Source organism: Solanum dulcamara, chromosome 10, assembly GCF_947179165.1.
Source record: "Solanum dulcamara chromosome 10, daSolDulc1.2, whole genome shotgun sequence".
NCBI lineage: Eukaryota > Viridiplantae > Streptophyta > Magnoliopsida > Solanales > Solanaceae > Solanum > Solanum dulcamara.
In genome coordinates, this window is record NC_077246.1 from 1,386,463 (window position 1) to 1,403,354 (window position 16,892).

At 32.5% G+C, this 16,892-nt stretch overlaps 2 protein-coding genes across 2 annotated transcripts; both read left to right on the forward strand.

Annotated features, from left to right (window-relative positions):
- The first annotated feature begins 5,435 nt into the window (after window positions 1-5,435).
- LOC129871386 (uncharacterized) lies at window positions 5,436-9,616 on the forward strand. Its single transcript, XM_055946294.1, has 4 exons — window positions 5,436-5,515; window positions 7,216-7,477; window positions 7,573-7,625; window positions 9,227-9,616. The coding sequence occupies exons 1-4, from the start codon at window positions 5,473-5,475 to the stop codon at window positions 9,451-9,453; spliced, it is 585 nt and encodes a 194-aa protein (XP_055802269.1). The 5' UTR covers window positions 5,436-5,472; the 3' UTR covers window positions 9,454-9,616.
- A 1,953-nt stretch (window positions 9,617-11,569) lies between these two features.
- On the forward strand, window positions 11,570-16,680 carry LOC129870585 (nucleosome assembly protein 1;1). The gene is made up of 12 exons (XM_055945401.1): window positions 11,570-11,764; window positions 12,400-12,443; window positions 12,532-12,627; window positions 14,186-14,278; window positions 14,376-14,466; window positions 14,953-15,014; window positions 15,110-15,294; window positions 15,390-15,567; window positions 15,646-15,689; window positions 15,895-16,093; window positions 16,183-16,203; window positions 16,305-16,680. Exons 1-12 carry the CDS (start codon window positions 11,719-11,721, stop codon window positions 16,374-16,376), a joined length of 1,131 nt encoding a protein of 376 aa, XP_055801376.1. The 5' UTR covers window positions 11,570-11,718; the 3' UTR covers window positions 16,377-16,680.
- The last annotated feature ends 212 nt before the right edge of the window (window positions 16,681-16,892 follow it).

Consider the following 16,892-nt stretch of genomic DNA (forward strand, 5'->3'; position numbering starts at 1 on the left):
ATGAAGTTAGTTATTAACTTTGGTTTCTTGAATTGTGGTTTTTAAGAATTAATTAAGCTTAAACTTTAGAAATGTCGAATTATTGTAGGATATATGAACTTTAAGTTGTGAACTTTCAACTTAAATTTTCAACTTGAAATTTAGGATTTTTAAGTTGAATATTAGGATTTTTTAACTTGAACTTAAATTTTAGAACTTGAACTTTAGGATTTTTGAAGTACTTAGGAATTTTTTTGGTTTGTATAAATTCTCAACTTTAGATATTTGAACTTTAATTATACTTGAAATTTGAAAGTTTGTACTTTAACTTAGAAAAAAAACAACTTGAACTTTAGAAATGTTGAACTTGAGATTTTTTGCATTTTTGAAGGATATGCATGTAAACTTTAAGTTGTGAACTTTGAACTTGAATTTAAAACTTGAACTTTAGGATTTTTAAGTTGAACTTTAGAATTTTTTTACTTGAACTTAGATTTTAGAACTTGAACTTTAGGATTTTTTAATTAAGTAGTTAGAAATTATTTTGGTTTATATAAATTCTCAACTTTAGATACTTGAACTTAGGATACTTGAAATAATTAATTAAGGTTGAATATTTTTGTACAAAATTTTAAGTGCATGAGTACAATCTAATTAAATATTTCAATATTCGATGTTGCCCAGCCCACTGCCACCAACCTCTCCATCTCAGCTCTAATTGAAAAAAGTTGAGGTATTTTTTCCTCTTAAATTTTAATTATTGTATATATTAATTTTTTTATTCAATGTACAACACTTGCATTTTGCTTAGAGTTTGTTTGATTTCTTTAGGATATGTTTGAATTTTTAGAGAGTGCTTTAGTGATAAAGTGTTAGTTTAGCATAAATGACAACATTAGTTGATCTTATTGATAACAAAATTGATTTTCTCGCAGGATTAATTTGTGTTCATCCAGTGTTGACACTTAGCTTTGATTTAGTTTACTTGTTGGAATTAGTTTGTACTTTAATTGTCCAAAAAAATCCAACTTGCACTTTAGAAATGTTGAATTATTGTAATAATATATGAACTTTAAGTTGTTAAATTTGAAAGACTTTAAAATATTATGACTTCATTCGTTTTGAGTGTTTAATTATGTTCATTATGATGTATATTGTGTGTTTTGTTGGTTAATTAGTTGTGTTGGATTGGATTGGATTGATTATTATTGAATTGTATTTTAATTGCATCTATTGTCAAAATTGTTACGGGAAAAGCGACGGACATGGTCCTTTAGTCCATCGTTTTTCTGATTTTTTTTTTTAAAAAGCGACGGACAGGGATCCTATGTCTATCGCTTTTTTGAAAATTTTCAAGAACACCATGAACAAAAACGACGGATAGGGACCCTTTGTCCATCTCTTTTCTGGGGAAAAAAAATTTAAAAATAAAACGACACCGTCCGTCATTTTTTATTTATATTTTTTTTAAGAAAATAAATTTAAAGGCAACGCAGCCCGTCGCTTTTTGCGATGCAATCTGTCGCTTTATTAAAAGCGTCGAGCAAAAAAGCGACGGAAGTGACTGCATCGCTTTTTCGTCGAGTTTGAATTGAATTATTTTTTTACCCCCCCTTTCACTTATCAACTCTCTCCAATATTATTCTTCGTCAAATCTCAAGAAAGATAATATTAAAAAATTATTAAACGGTTGGCTCTATTAATCTTGTATATTAGATATGTATAAAATTTACATTTTAATTTCAGTAACTCAAATGATCAGTAAGCTTAGTGACATCCTGAATTCATTAAACTTAAATTCGAAGTGTGCTTATGATAAAATTGAAGGCTAAATATAGCAATTAACATGCATAGAGGGAACTAAAATACAAAATAAGTGCTTCTTTAATTTATTAATTTTCCAAATGTTTCTAATATTATTTAAAATAATAAAATTTTGGACGTGCCAGACAAGGATTATAATTAATTGGAGGGTCAACATAGATGGAGTAGTTCAGTAGTTGATAGACAGACGTTGTTGTGGGGCAAAAGAAGGTGATTTATATGAAATTTTATGCAATTTTTTAAATACATAAAATTAGATTTATTTGTCTTTTGTACTTTAAAAAGTTTGGGATTGTTTATTTTAGATGAATATTTTTTTTTATTTTTTTCACTTAAAAGAAAATTAAAGTTTGAAAACATATGATGTTTTCCGCGTCTAACACACGTTTAGTGCTATACCCATCGACAATGACACCATTATACAAGTGTGGTTAATTGTTATCTAATATCTCATTTCTTAATTAATCAGAGGTTTTGAGTTCGAATTTTTGAAAATAATTTTTTTTCTGTTGAGAGCGCCGACCACAAACATAAGTCCTATAATGCGCTAATCTGAATTTAATTGGGTGTCAATATGGATATCAGACTCCAGGTGGAAAATCAAAAAGAAATAAAAACATCGTTTCATCATAAGAAATGACAAATATATTATAATAAATAATTTATATGTAAAATAGATCAACATGATACTTTAGGCGAATGTTATATCGAAATTAATTTTATAAACCATAGCATAAGTTCATCTGGTACGCATGCTTTTGACGCCCCCTTGAGCTAAAATAGATAATACGTGTCATGTGCTTAAACTGTAACAAATATGGTGGTAGTAACCCATATGTGATGCCCATGAAAGCTTTTGAGAAGAGTACACATGATACCTTCAACGAATTTCACATTGAAACTCTAAGTGGTTAAATGTGATATCCACGAGAACTTCTGAAGAAGGGTTACACATTATACCTTAGACAAATCTCACATTAAAATTAGAGAGGAAAGTCACAAGCTTTATAAAGCATAACACAAGTTTACTTGATGTGTAGCCCAAAAAATTAAATAACCCGTAAGGTCTATTCTGTCAAAACAAACAATACGTGTTATTGACTTGGATTGTGACATGGATATACAGTGGTAGCTCTCCTAGTAAAATATTTTTCTCATGAGCATTTGAAATCCTAATTTTCTATATATGTTTTATGAACAATATTTTTGGTCACTTTCAAGTTCTAATGGACATGTCCAGTTTTACAATGAAGACGAAATGCAGTATGGTATGGCCCAAGCCCAAATAAGTCTTCAACTAGAGTATATGAGGCCGTTTGGATTGGTTTATAAGCTACTTATAAGCTGTTTTCAACTTTTTTTGAGTGTTTGACTGGTTAACTTAAAGTCATTTTGTGCTTAAAATAAGCTCCAATAAATAGTTGAGTTTATTTGAATGAATTTATTTTAAGCAGTTTATAAGTTGAAAACAGCTTATAAGTCAAAAAAAAAAGTTGGTCTGCACCTTTTTTTTTTGGAAAAATTACTTGATTGAGTGCTTTTTAAAAATTAATTACCGATTTTAGCGATATTTTTTATTTATTACCATTTATAGCAATATATAGCAATACTATGATAAATCTACACTTGTATTAAAAGTGAATTATGCATACAATATAAATGTATTATAAGTGTTTTAAAATATATATTATGTTTGTATAGTAAGAAACTAACATAATGTATTATAAATCTATTAAAATATGTGATAAATGTATTATCCATCTATAAAACTTGTATTATATATGTTTTATAAATAGTTCTCTACAATATGTATTAAAATTGTATTATAAATGTATTATAAGTATTCACTGAAAAAAAATATTTATTGCTATAAATGGTAAATATTTTCTTAATATTGTATATTTATGTAAGTTTCCTTTTTTTTTTAACTTATAAACAGTTTTCAACTTATAAATTGCTTAAAAATAAGTCAATCGTATATTCATTTGCAATCAAAGTCTCAACTACAATTCTCAACAAAAACCACAATGATGATTCTAATAACTGTGATATTTGGATCAATTTGCGGGCATTTGGCACACTGTTAAATAAAGGGCGAAAAATCGACCATCTAAACCAATCTCCATTCATAAATGTGACATTTTTTTTTGCAATTTTTTTTTAAAGAAACTGTCCGAATTCAGTCAATTGTTTTCATAAAAAATGAGTCTGAAGAGTATAAAAATACAAAAGTTTTGAAATCAACAAGCACCAATGATCTAATGATAAAAAAGTATCCTACCATGATAAAGACGGGGTTCTATCCCTTGATGGAGCGATTTTATAATTGTGTAAAATTACTTTGGTCAGTTTTTGGTATCAACCTTCTTCATACCGACCAATGATTTGCGACTCCTCAAAAACCAAACGATTGCGGTCGGATTCAAAGGTCAATTTTTGCCTTTTTTTAGTAATGATATATGTTATTTTTTACTAATACAAATACAAGTAACTCTATTTATCAAGATTTCGATTGATAAAAAAATGTTAGAAAATATTACCATTAAGAACGTGATGGAGATCTTTGTACAAAGATTTTTCATATTATAAAGAGGCAAAATATTTGATGTTAAAATAAAGAGAATATATCTGCAATAAAGGGAATATATCTGCAATTTTTAATGTTAAAATAATAAACCGACCAAGTAAATATATTGTCCGAAGCCTTTTAAATAATTCCACGTAGGACTTGCATTGAACATATCTCAAATTAGAGAAAATAATAAAATGGTCCTTTACATTTAAGGTAGATTCATAATAGTCCCTTAAATATATTTTGAACAGTTTTAATTTTTTCAAATTTATGACAAGTTAATATAATTTTTTATCTCAAATATTTAACAAACTCTATTTATTAAATTTGAGGTAAACTGTGAAAATAAATTTAGCAGTAACTCATATTTGAAGATACAATTTTCACAATTTTTGCTATTTCTGGATACTAGTGCAATGTTTAGTATAATTTTTGGTATCGCAGTTTCTAGGATTTGATATGATTTTTCTAGTGTTTTTGTTTATTTTTTCCTCATAATTTCCGTCTAGTCAAACAAACAGAACAACAGAAACAACGACAACAATATACACCAACATTGGTTGTGGTACAGTTGTGAGACTGTTTCATCGTTAATTAGAGGTCTCAGGTTCGAACCCTGGGTATAGAAAAAATTATGTTGGAAGCGTCACCCCCGAATGAGCCATGCAATGCGCGATTCGAATTTAATTGAAGTTCTAATCGGACTACAAACACCGGATAAAAAACTAAAAAAAACAACAACATACCGATGTGATCTCATAAGTAGGGTCAGTGGAGCGTGATGTGTCTTATGCAAGATAGAAAAATTATTTTCTGTAGACCCTTGACTCAATAAAAGAAAGCTAACAGACCGTTAAAAATTTAGATAAAAAAATATTGTAATTATAAATAAACTTAAAGACCAAAAACTGTTCAAAACATTTTTTGAAGGGACTATTTTGAACTACCTAAAACATAAGGGACCATTTTTGTTAATTTTCTCCACAAATTACCTGTTCAAGAATCTTCTCTAGTTGATCAACAAGTAGTCTCCAATTTTTCCACCACTTCCATAAATACAAAAAAAAAAAAAAAAAAAAAAAAATCTCCCAGAAATAATGTCTGAAGAAAAATCAAAACCAAATTCAATTTCATCATCAGGTAAAACATTTCACTATTCCAATTTTTGCTTTTTGGGTTTTTGAGAACAATTTTTCAGTTAATTTTAGGAACCCCACTTCAGTTAACTTTTTATTTTTATTTTTATGTGATCGTCGTGTCTAAGTCAGCTTATCGTATACCTTAATTAGAGTTTAATTTTAATCCTTTTCATTTCAAGTGATTAATTATTACTGCATCTTCAGTGATTTAGAGTTGTATTTATTAGGTCAAGTTCAGCTAAAAGTTTGAGTCTTTTTTTAATTTTTGTTACTAATCTTTTGTGTTTAATCATTGGGACTGAGTTAATTTGCATTTGAATCGGTTTAGGATTGAATATTTTGCAATAATGATCACATTTTTAGCTCTTGTTTAGCATCGGATTTTGAAGTTGAAATTTGAAAATTCGAGTTTTTGAAGTTTAGATTTTTGGAATTTAAAGTTGTGTTTAGACTTGCATTTTATTTGGATTTTTTTTGAAGTTTTGCTAATGGAAGTGAAGATTCTCCCCAAAATTGGTGTGAGCCATTTTTTGGATCTTGAAAATATTTTGAAGATAAAATTTCAAAATTTGATCAAATTTTATGATGAAATAGATATTTTTGAAGATAAATTTTCAAAATTTGATCCAAAATCTATGGTTGAACTCTATCTTAGTATATTTATCTTTTAAGGGCATTTCAATTTTTAACCATTTTAACGGAAAAAGAAGGCCTCTTGCAGAAATGTAGGATAACATTGCGTTTAATAGACCTTTGTGGTTTGAGTCTTCCCTGGATACCATGCATAGCGGGAGTTTAGAGCACCGGGCTGACCTTAATAGAAAAGAAACATGCTAGTACAAACCATATCAATTGTTTGTTATTAGTTACAACATGTCTAGCCAAAAGAGGCGGATTCAGGATTTTAAGTAGGCATTTGGACATGAATCGAGTGATATTTGAAGCTAAGTTGAAAAAGGGTATTTGGAAGTAAGTTTATGGTTTCTGAACCACAACCTTTTTTGTTACTGGGTTCATACATATTAGGTTGATACTTTTTGCTACAAATACAGGGTTAGGGCCAAAACTATTGAGTTCTGCTGAATCAATAACTTCTATTGTGGTTCCGCCACTGCAAGCCAAACACTTGACTGTTTATTGATAAAATTAGCTTCAGCTGTTGATGCTTAGTAGCTAGAAGTACTTTCAATCAGTTAAGCCAACTTCCTTGGTTTCGGTCACTATATTTTTTTTTTTTGTTGTTGTTGTTATTGTTCTATTCTCCATTGTTTTCAGTATGGATTTCTGCTACTATATTTGCTTTACATAATTTTTGATGTGCTTTACTTGAGTTGAGGGTCTATTGGAAACAATCTATCAACCTTTCAAGGTAGGGGTGAGGTTGCGTATCCACCTCTCTCCCCACTTCTGAGATTACACTGGGTATGTTGTTGTTGTTGTAAGGTTTAAAAGGCATAAAAAAAGAGAGCTTTATAAATTGAATTGCTCTACCCATTTTCATATGTTTTTGGGTTGAAGGCTTAGATTTTTTCACGAGCCAAACGAATCCCATCTTGTCCACTCGACTAATTTTCTTAAGATTTTACTCGAAATGCTCAAATTCTTTCACAATTAGATTCATTTGGAAGTTTGGTATAGTTGGTTGGGGTCTAAGATTTGGCGTTGGATAGTCAACTGATTATGATACTCTCATATTGGCAGATAAAGATGTAAAGGCGCCTAATGTGTTTGAGAGAGTTAAAGAAAAATTTGAGGCATTGTTGCATGGTGAAAGACACCCACATCACCATCACAAGGAAACTCACGGGTTGCGTAAGGATATTAATGAGAACACACCAATTAGTGATGTGAAAGCACCCAACGTGTTTGAGAGAGCAAAGGAGGAAATCGAGGCTCTTGTTCAAGTAATTCATCCAAAAAAGGAAGATCATTGTCATGCTTCAACTTCAGATGACGACAACAGGTTTCAAGAACGGGATGTTCTATTAAAGATAGAGAACAAATGTTTCTGAGGATGTTACGTAGTTAATTTTGCATTACTTTGTTGATGATCTGCAGGACTAGTGGTACAATGGCTGAGTTGAAGACACATAATCCCGATTCTCTTTCAGGTTTGGACTCTATGATTAATCTTTGGCGGATTGGTTTAACTTCCAAGATTTGTGATTATAAATTTTAATCACTTAACAAGTGAAACATAAACAGTGTCATGTGACTCTGTCACGTTAGACATTTTAAGTTGTGACTTGTGTGTGCTTGTGTGCCTTCTTTTACAGTATTTCTTCAAGTGATTGCGTTTTTCCTGTACAATTAGGGAATTAGGTGAATTTTTTGAAAATTCTCTTTCATTTCCATTTATGTCGGAAAAAACAAGATGAAGTTTGGATCACAATATTAGGAGCATTATAAAATCTATGTACATCACATGGAGATGGGAACACGTCAAAAGAGACTTGCCAGGAGCACTAGCACGGTAGCACCATTGAGTGATAAGTTCTGGAGAAATTCCATTTCCGTTTAAGATTCATCTGCCTCGGTGGAGTGTGTTCTGTGGAGCAGGTTGCCTAACTTCTGGTGTTTGTTGACCATATATTATAGAAACATGGATGAACGATTTACTCCTGGGGAGAGAAATACCTTAAATTCAAAATTATTTCATATGAAGAGTACAGTTCTCCTTGAAATTCCAAACTAAAAGAGCTGAAACCTAACTTCAATTTATCCACCGGAGCTCCTCTGATGGGGAACTTACCTTGATTACGAAGTAGGAGATGAAACTCTTGAAAAGCAAGGTGAGGTGCTGCAATCTTTGGTGCTGGCAATGGTTATTTACATCTGCCATCTTCGACTAGAGTTTTGTTGGATAAAGAATCAAAAGTCCAAATATAATGATTCTATCTTCTTGTGTCCTTGGCCAGTATTTGCTCAACTCATTCTCGGTGAGAGACTTTAAACTGATAACATTTGATGTTGCAGAAGTAGTAAGTTCAATTAGTGGTATATCATCTATGTCTTGACTCATTTTGAATTTGAATCAATGCTAATCTAAACTCTATACAATCTGGTCGACACTTTGTGACTTTTCTGACCTATACCATAAAGCTCAAAGAAGATTTAAGTTTTGTCTTTACTCTGATACTGGTGCCAAAAAGTTATAACGGTGGTTATGAACATAGGGACAATTATGTAGGACAATGTCCATAGTAAAGTCGGTAAATGGGAGCCTAATGGGACGGTAAAGTTGTTGCCATGTGACCAAGAGGTAACGGATTCGAACTATGAAAACTGCTTTTGGCAGAAATGCCGGGTAAGACTACTCTTGTGGTCTAGCCCTTTCCTGGACCCGGGAAATTAGTGCATCGGGCTGCCCTTTTAAAGTCCATAGTCAAGGAAAACATTATAGCTATTACAAAGGCAGAATTGTTTTACTCCCCGTGGTTGAATCGTGGGAATGATGAAGGTCTTCTTTCACTTCCATCATATACACTGAACAGTCAGACTTTCTTCCTCTTTCGCGTAGAACATCTTCTACGACAACCATTATTTGGGGCAGTCGAATGGATCCTTTGATTATTTGAAAATGACTGGCTAGCTAGTGGTATCAAATTATTTTACAGGATCTGGTACTGTCATCTTCCACATCACACTTTTCGCTTAGATGTTTGAATGAATATTCATTGTCTGATCATACTTGTGTATTCTGTTTACGCAGAAAACAAAGCAAAGGTGCCTACTAATCAAAACGAAAGGGTCGAGGAATCAACAAGAACACATTTCCCCGGACAAAAGTCTCCTCAACGTCATCACAAAGAAACTCACGGAAGGAGTGATGACATTGATGCTAAAACACCAATTAATGAAGTTAAAGGTCCAAATATATTCGAACGAGCCAAAGAAGAAATCGAGGCACTATTTCACTCAATTCATCCAAAGAAATAATACTAGCAGTGCTATTCAAAGAAGGAAAATTGATTGGCAAATGTTTTCTTACCTCAAGATCACAAGAGAGATTGCTTTTCATGGTGTTTTAATTGTTTTTGTACTATTTTCATCCACAATGAGTTACTTCTCTTGTATATAAATTTGTGTTGAGATACTACAATATTTCCTGGTTTTCAATTATTTTTCTGATTTTTTTCTGCTTATTTCCATATCCTGATCCGTGTGGATCAAAAGGTAGACTGGACTGGACCAACACGGTCCTCCTAATAATGAGCCCGTTTGGATTGGCTTTAAGTTGGTCAAAACCAACTTAAAGCCTCTTTTCAGCTTTTGGACGTGTTTGCCTAATGCTAACTTTAAGCCAGAAAGTTCTTAAAGTCAGTCAAAAATGAAAAGTTAGGATTTCTAATTATTTTTTTTCTAAGTGCTTAAAGTCATTTTCTTTGACCATGAAAATTACTTTTATATCCCTTATATTTTAACTAAATTCCCAAACTACCCTTTTTATTCTTTTAACCCTAAAATTCACGTAATTTTTCTCATTTAAGCACTTTTATTCAAACACTCAAATGCTTATTTATAAAAATAACTTTCAGCACTTTAAAGTTCTAAAAGCACTTCATACATAAAAGTTACTTTTTTTAAGTCCATCCAAACGGGCTCAATATCCATAAATGACTTGTTTTTGGTAATAGATGAACATTACCATATTTAAATTCGGGTGCATGATAGATATCGGTACTCCCGTGCATTTTCCTCTATTTACTCCTTTTCCTTTTTCTTGTTGTTGGATATCTTGTTCGTACACATCATCTCTTTGTATTTCGGGCCTATAGTGAGTTGCAAACAGAGTTGGAAAATGTCAAATCTTTGATGATTCCATCATCTATGATTGAGTTGCGAAAACTTCTGGAAGAAATCCCAAGTATTCTCTTTCGAATTCAAGAAACAACTCTCTGAGATCTTTTTTCCTTTGAAAAAAAGTGTAGCATACCTGAATCTAATTGGAATTCGCGTTGGTGGAGGAACTAAATCCAGAAAAAAAAGAATTCTAGTCGTAAGATATCTAATGAAATTGTCGTTAAAATTGAGATCTTATTTAAAAAGAAAAGATAAGAAAAAATAATTTAATGGAAACAACCTTCCTACTTACTCCACAATTTAGACAAATTAATTTAAAATGAAGAGAGTAAACCAACTTGTTATTAGGTTTTATTAATCTGATTAATATTTATAATAAAGTCTAATATGACTTGGAGGCTCATTTTCATTTTTTTTTTTCAAAAAACTAATTTGATAGTATCCTCTCTTTGTTCAAACATACATTCTCATATCTTATCTTATTTTTGCGAGGTAAAAAAGATATTCGAAAGAAAAGCAAAATTAGAACATTACGTATGAAACTTGATTAAAATTCAAGTATTCATTTTGAAATTTGATTTTAATATTTAAAGAAATCATTTTTTTTGACTTTAATATTCGTTATTCATTTTGAAACTCAATTTTCACAAATAATAATAATAAAACTAGTTAAGTATAAAGAGGAACAAATTAATTGATTAAAAATTTACACAACAATAACAACATACTCAATGAAATCTCACTCCGTGGGGTCTGAAAATAGTAGAGTGTACGCATATCTTATTACTATCTAATGAAAGTAGATAGACTATTTCTAAAAAACTTTCGGCTCAAGTGTGTCAATCCAAGAAGAAAACACTAAAAGAAATATAGCATTTAATAAAAAAAGCGGAGTGAAGTCTATAGAAAAGAAATAGTAACAATCGCAAATAAGCGAAAAACACACACACACAAAAAAACCTATGGCAAGATAACATCCTATTTCTTTTAACCTTCTAACCTTACACGCTATCTTCATTCTTTTCTATCAAAAGTCATGTCCTCGATAAGTATGAAACTATGTTATATTCTGTCTAATCACTTTTTTTCAATACTTTTTCGACCTGCGTCTACCCCTCTGCATGCCGTGATTAGACTTTTACACACATTTCAAAAATCCCCCGCCCCCCCACAGCACACACCTGCATGATTATTTTTGAACCCAAACACGGTCTTGCTGACAGTCAGATACAGCTTGCTGCTAGGTTTTCTCTTTTTAGAGAGAGAAAGTGAAAAAAGGGGGGAACTTTAGAGAGCTTAAATAGGCCCATTTCTTTCTCTCTACCTCTCTCTTCCCTTATTGTTCTTCCCCTGTTTTAGGGTTTTTTTATAGGCTTTTTCATCTGATTTTTACTTGGTATAATGAGCAACATCAAAGACAACTTCAACGTTGCCGATCTCAGCGCTGGTAAAAAACCTATTCAATAGATTTTACGACTTTTATTTTGTTTAATTTTATGTATTTTGCATGTTTAATTTTCTGGGTTTCTTCTAAAGATGAGACTTTTGATGGGTTTTTACTTAGATATGTAAAAATTTCTGGGTTTCTTGAAAAAAAAAGGCAACTTTTGATGGGGGTAAGAGTTGAACCCTACCCACAAAACCACTTTATAAGTTACTTTTATGTGTATTTTACTAGTGAAAAGTTGTGGGTATTAATCTTTTAATGTTTATCTTGTGAAATTTGGTTTCCTAAAAGCAGAAACTTTTGATGGGTTTTTAGTCTTATAGTTGTTTGATGTTTGTTGGTTCCATTTTAGGTGTGGGTTTTTATCAGATGCTGTTATTATTACTCTCCTACTAACTTATTCGTCGATTTTAGTTTTTTCTGTTGTTTTTCAGTTTCCTTGCTTCAATTATCTTATTACTTGTTGCTTGCTATGACTTCTTTAACTACTATAGTTGCTTTGATTGTCGATATGTGTTACTTGAGCTGAGGGTCTATCGGAACCACCCTCCCCAAACCCCACTCCTGAGATTACAATGGGTATGTTGTTGTTGTTGTATTCATTTGTGTTTTTCTAATTGAAATTTGTTTTGTAGCTTTGAATGCTGGGGACAGAGCAGACCTTGTTAATGTGCTCAAAGTGAGTTTGTTTTCCTTGTTTCTTACATGTTTGTGTTGTGTGGTGGTTTTGTTACATTTATGTAGTGATTTTGTTGATTGTTTTGCAGAATAAACTTCAAGACCTTACTGGGAAGCACACAAACTTGCTTGAAAATTTGTCGCCCAATGTTAGAAAGCGTGTTGAAGTTCTGAGAGAGATTCAGGCATGTTTAGCCTACACACTACTGTTTCTTGAATATGTATAATTGGTGTCTTTTGGCTGATTTATTTGCTATTCAGGCATGCTCAGCCTATTGCTTGAATATGTATCATTGGTGTCTTTTGGCTGACTTATTTGCTATGCCTTGTTTTACCTCTGGATTGTCTTTTTCAAACTGCCTTGCTATGTGTTATTTGAGTCGAGTGTCTTTCGAAAACAATCTCTCTATCTCCATGAGGTAGGGTAAGGTGTAGGTTCACTCTTACCTGTGGGGAATACACTGTGTATGTTGTTGTTGTTGTCTTTTGGCTAATCATCTAATATTTGTACGCCATGTAACTGGATTAGTGTTTATTTTTGGTTTTGTACACTTACATTATGTTCTTGTAGGATAATAATTAAATTCAAAGCTTCCCTAATTTAATAGAACCCTTTGTTTGGCTTAGAAATTTAACGAATGGCGTATTTGAATAAAATGAACTCAAATGGAATAGATATAGAGGATTTATATTGTCAGCTTCAACTGGTTTTGGATTTGAGGCATTTCTCACATTTGTTGTTTCTAAGTTCTCTTTTACTATAAACTTTGGATGCATGATTCATCTACATTCAAACAACTTCTAAATGATTGCGACATTTGGGAAGTTGAGTGTTTTAGTTGCTTGGTGGCATCTGATTAGAAATGACTCAATGATACAGTGAACACAGAAATGATATTATGGCTCGTGATGACCCTTGTTCAAGAGCCTATTTTCACTGGAGAACGTTAGTAAGAATTTTACCATGATCTTTTATACTGTTTGACATCCAGGGGTTGTGTATATAGCTCATGAAACAGTCCGACTATTTCTTTTATTTGAATAAGCATCAATAAAATTGTAACAAGTCAAACTACCTTTCTATTAAGCTGATAAAACATGAAAGATCTTGGATTTTCTCAAGATTTTTGTACTTCAATCTTTAATTATTTTCTGGTTCTGTTCGTAATGTTATATCAACATATTCCTCTGTTTTTTGAGCTAAGAAGTGAAACGTAAATTTTTCTTGCTAACGTGAAGTGGAGATATTATTTTTCCATCTTAAGGGGGTCATTTAGTATGCGGGATAAGGTGGGATATCCCAAGATTAAGCTTGGGATTGATTTATCCCATGATATATTTATACTGCAACCAAACATTGACAACACAATATAAGTTTTATCCCAAATTTATTATTGGATATCCCAACATATTACCATCTAGCTTGGGATTAATAAATTAGTCCAAGGATTATAATCCCATGATAATTTAGTCCGCGAACAAAACAACCCTCAAGTATCTTCCAGATTGATAGTATATATTTATGGGTAGTGACATCATTGTGAGTTATTTAGGAAATTATCTCCTTGATTTACAAAATACTATGTGCATTAGTTGCCAAATTAGTTGTTAAACTTCTTTTGAGTTAATTTTAGTATCTGGGAAATTGCCTATGTCTTTCTCAGTTTCCTTGCTGTTTGATCTAATTGTTTATCTCTGCAACCTTGGATGTTGAATTCTATTTCTCTTTTATCTTAAATTCAGTCTCAGCATGATGATTTGGAGGCAAAATTTTTTGAGGAGAGAGCTGCGCTTGAAGCCAAATACCAAAAGTTGTATCAGCCTTTGTATACTAAGGTCTGTGATGCCGCTGCATTTGCTTTTGTGCCTTGCATCCATTGATTATATGCACCTTTATCTCAAAGTAATGTTAGCAAACTCTGAATATATGCAGAGATTTGATATTGTGAACGGAGTTGTTGAGGTTGATGGTGCGGTGACAGATGCAGCAGCAGCGGACCAGGAAGAGGATAAAGTTGCAGCGGGTATGTTAAATACTCCCCTCTGTCCCAATTTATGTGGCCTCCATTCCTTTTTAGTTTGTCCAAAGAAGAATGTCACTTTTCCATACAACAACAACCAAAACATACCCTGTGAAGACCTTACCACTACCTCGTGGAGGTAGAGTGCCTGTTTTCGTAAGACGCTCAGCTCAAATGTAGCAATTCAAGATACAAAAAAGAAAATATAGCAAGTAACAAGGAAACAATGCAAAGTCTACTAGAAGGGAGCAACAACAAATAGTGCAATAATCGAAACACAAAAAACAACATACTAGAGTAGATTATTTGAAAACAACAGATAATGATGGATTTCAAAAACAAGAACTACTGTAATACAACTAGTACAATGGCAAACACCAACCACCCTAAGCAAGGCAACACTGTACATAGATTGGGATGGAGGGAGTATGAAGTTAGGGTTTATGCTTTCTTCCTTGTGATAAGTATTCTTGATATTGGCTTTGATAGGGAAAGGTGTCCCTGATTTCTGGTTCACTGCAATGAAGAATAATGATGTGCTAGCTGAGGAGGTTAGTTGTTAATCATCAAGTGCTCCATGTTACTTTAATTTTCTTGTATCCTGCAAGTCCTCCAATTGTAATCTGATCCAATTCTGTAAGTACAGATTTCAGAGCGAGATGAAGGCGCACTCAAATTTCTCAAGGATATAAAGTGGGCAAGGATTGATAATCCTAAGGGATTTAAGCTTGAATTTTTCTTTGATACTAATCCGTACTTCAAGAATACTGTGCTGACTAAAACATATCACATGATTGATGAAGATGAACCGATTCTGGAGAAGGCCATAGGGTATGTGACATATTAATCTGCATACAAGTTTTTTGATTTGATATTTTAGCCTGCTTTATTATCCTTAATGACTTCTCATTGCTGACAATCTTTAGGACCGAGATAGAATGGTATCCAGGAAAATGTTTGACACAAAAGATTCTAAAGAAGAAGCCAAAGAAGGGCTCAAAGAATGCCAAGCCTATTATGAAAACAGAACAATGTGAAAGTTTCTTCAACTTCTTTAGTCCACCTCAAGTTCCGGAGGATGAAGAGGATATTGATGAAGATGCTGTAAGTATTTCATTTTCTTCTGTGTCAATGTTCTTGAGGTTCAGTCTGAATAACATTTTCTCTCTACTTCTTGGACAGGCTGAAGAACTTCAAGGTTTGATGGAACAAGACTATGACATTGGGTAAGTTGATATGGAAATATCAATCTGCATGACCATGATGTATTTTCCATTTAAAGTGAATATTGTATCATCCAGAATATAAATTACTGAAGGAAAATTATACAAAACAATTACTGAAGGAAGATGCTGCTGATGATATCTGTACTTGTTCAATTTCAAACTTCCCATTTAGTTGCTGAGATTCATATCCTGATTTTCTATGCAGATCAACAATCCGAGATAAGATTATTCCTCATGCGGTTTCTTGGTTCACTGGGGAAGCTGCTGAAGATGATTTTGCTGACTTGGAAGATGAGGATGACGAAGATGATGACGAAGAGGATGATGATGAGGACGAGGAAGATGATGAGGATGATGACGATGAGGATGAGGAGGATGAAGATGATAGCAGTACCAAGAAAAAGGTACTTGCTTCCTTGTTTAGTGGTTAAATACTTATTTGTAGATTGTCATGAATGCTAACATTTTCCCCTTGTTTCAAATGTCACTACAGTCATCATCTGCTTCTCACAAGGTATGAACGACACACTCGTGTTTCTTCAATGATAGTTCTTTCATATGCGCTTTCTCTTTCGTAATACTAGAAATACTGAGTTGTTTATATTCATGTCACAGAGGATTGCTAGAAGAGCGCACACAGCTGATGGTCAGGCTGGTGAGAGGCCACCAGAGTGCAAGCAACAGTAGTCGTACGTTGGAGCTGGCTATGTGATATTTGTCTTGAAAAGAATATGGATGCAGAGAAGTGATCTTGCAATTTTTGTTTGCTTGTTTGTCAAGTAATGCTAGAACAATCTTTTCAGTCATTTTTCTTTTTATATGTTTTCAGGTTTACATTCTTTGCCTTTGTCAGTTTTTGCCTTTATATTCCTGTGGCAGTAGTAGTAGTAGAGAGGAATTGGAAGTGTGATGAGACTTATTGTACTCTTATTGATCTGGTTGGAGATTCACAAATCTCAAGTATAGCTTTAGTTACAAGATATTTCTCTAATCTTGGGTAAGATGCATTTGTTCTCTTCTTCCTTAGGTCCCAAATATGCTTGTATAATATAAAGTTGGGATACATTTTGGGAACAACTTATATACCTTCATACGGTATGAGTAAGGTTGACTGCATGCTATCCTTTTCAGATCTCAATCTTACTTGAGGAATGTGAGAGTGTCCACTTTTCTTGTGATTTTCTCCTTTGTTGCTGATCTTTC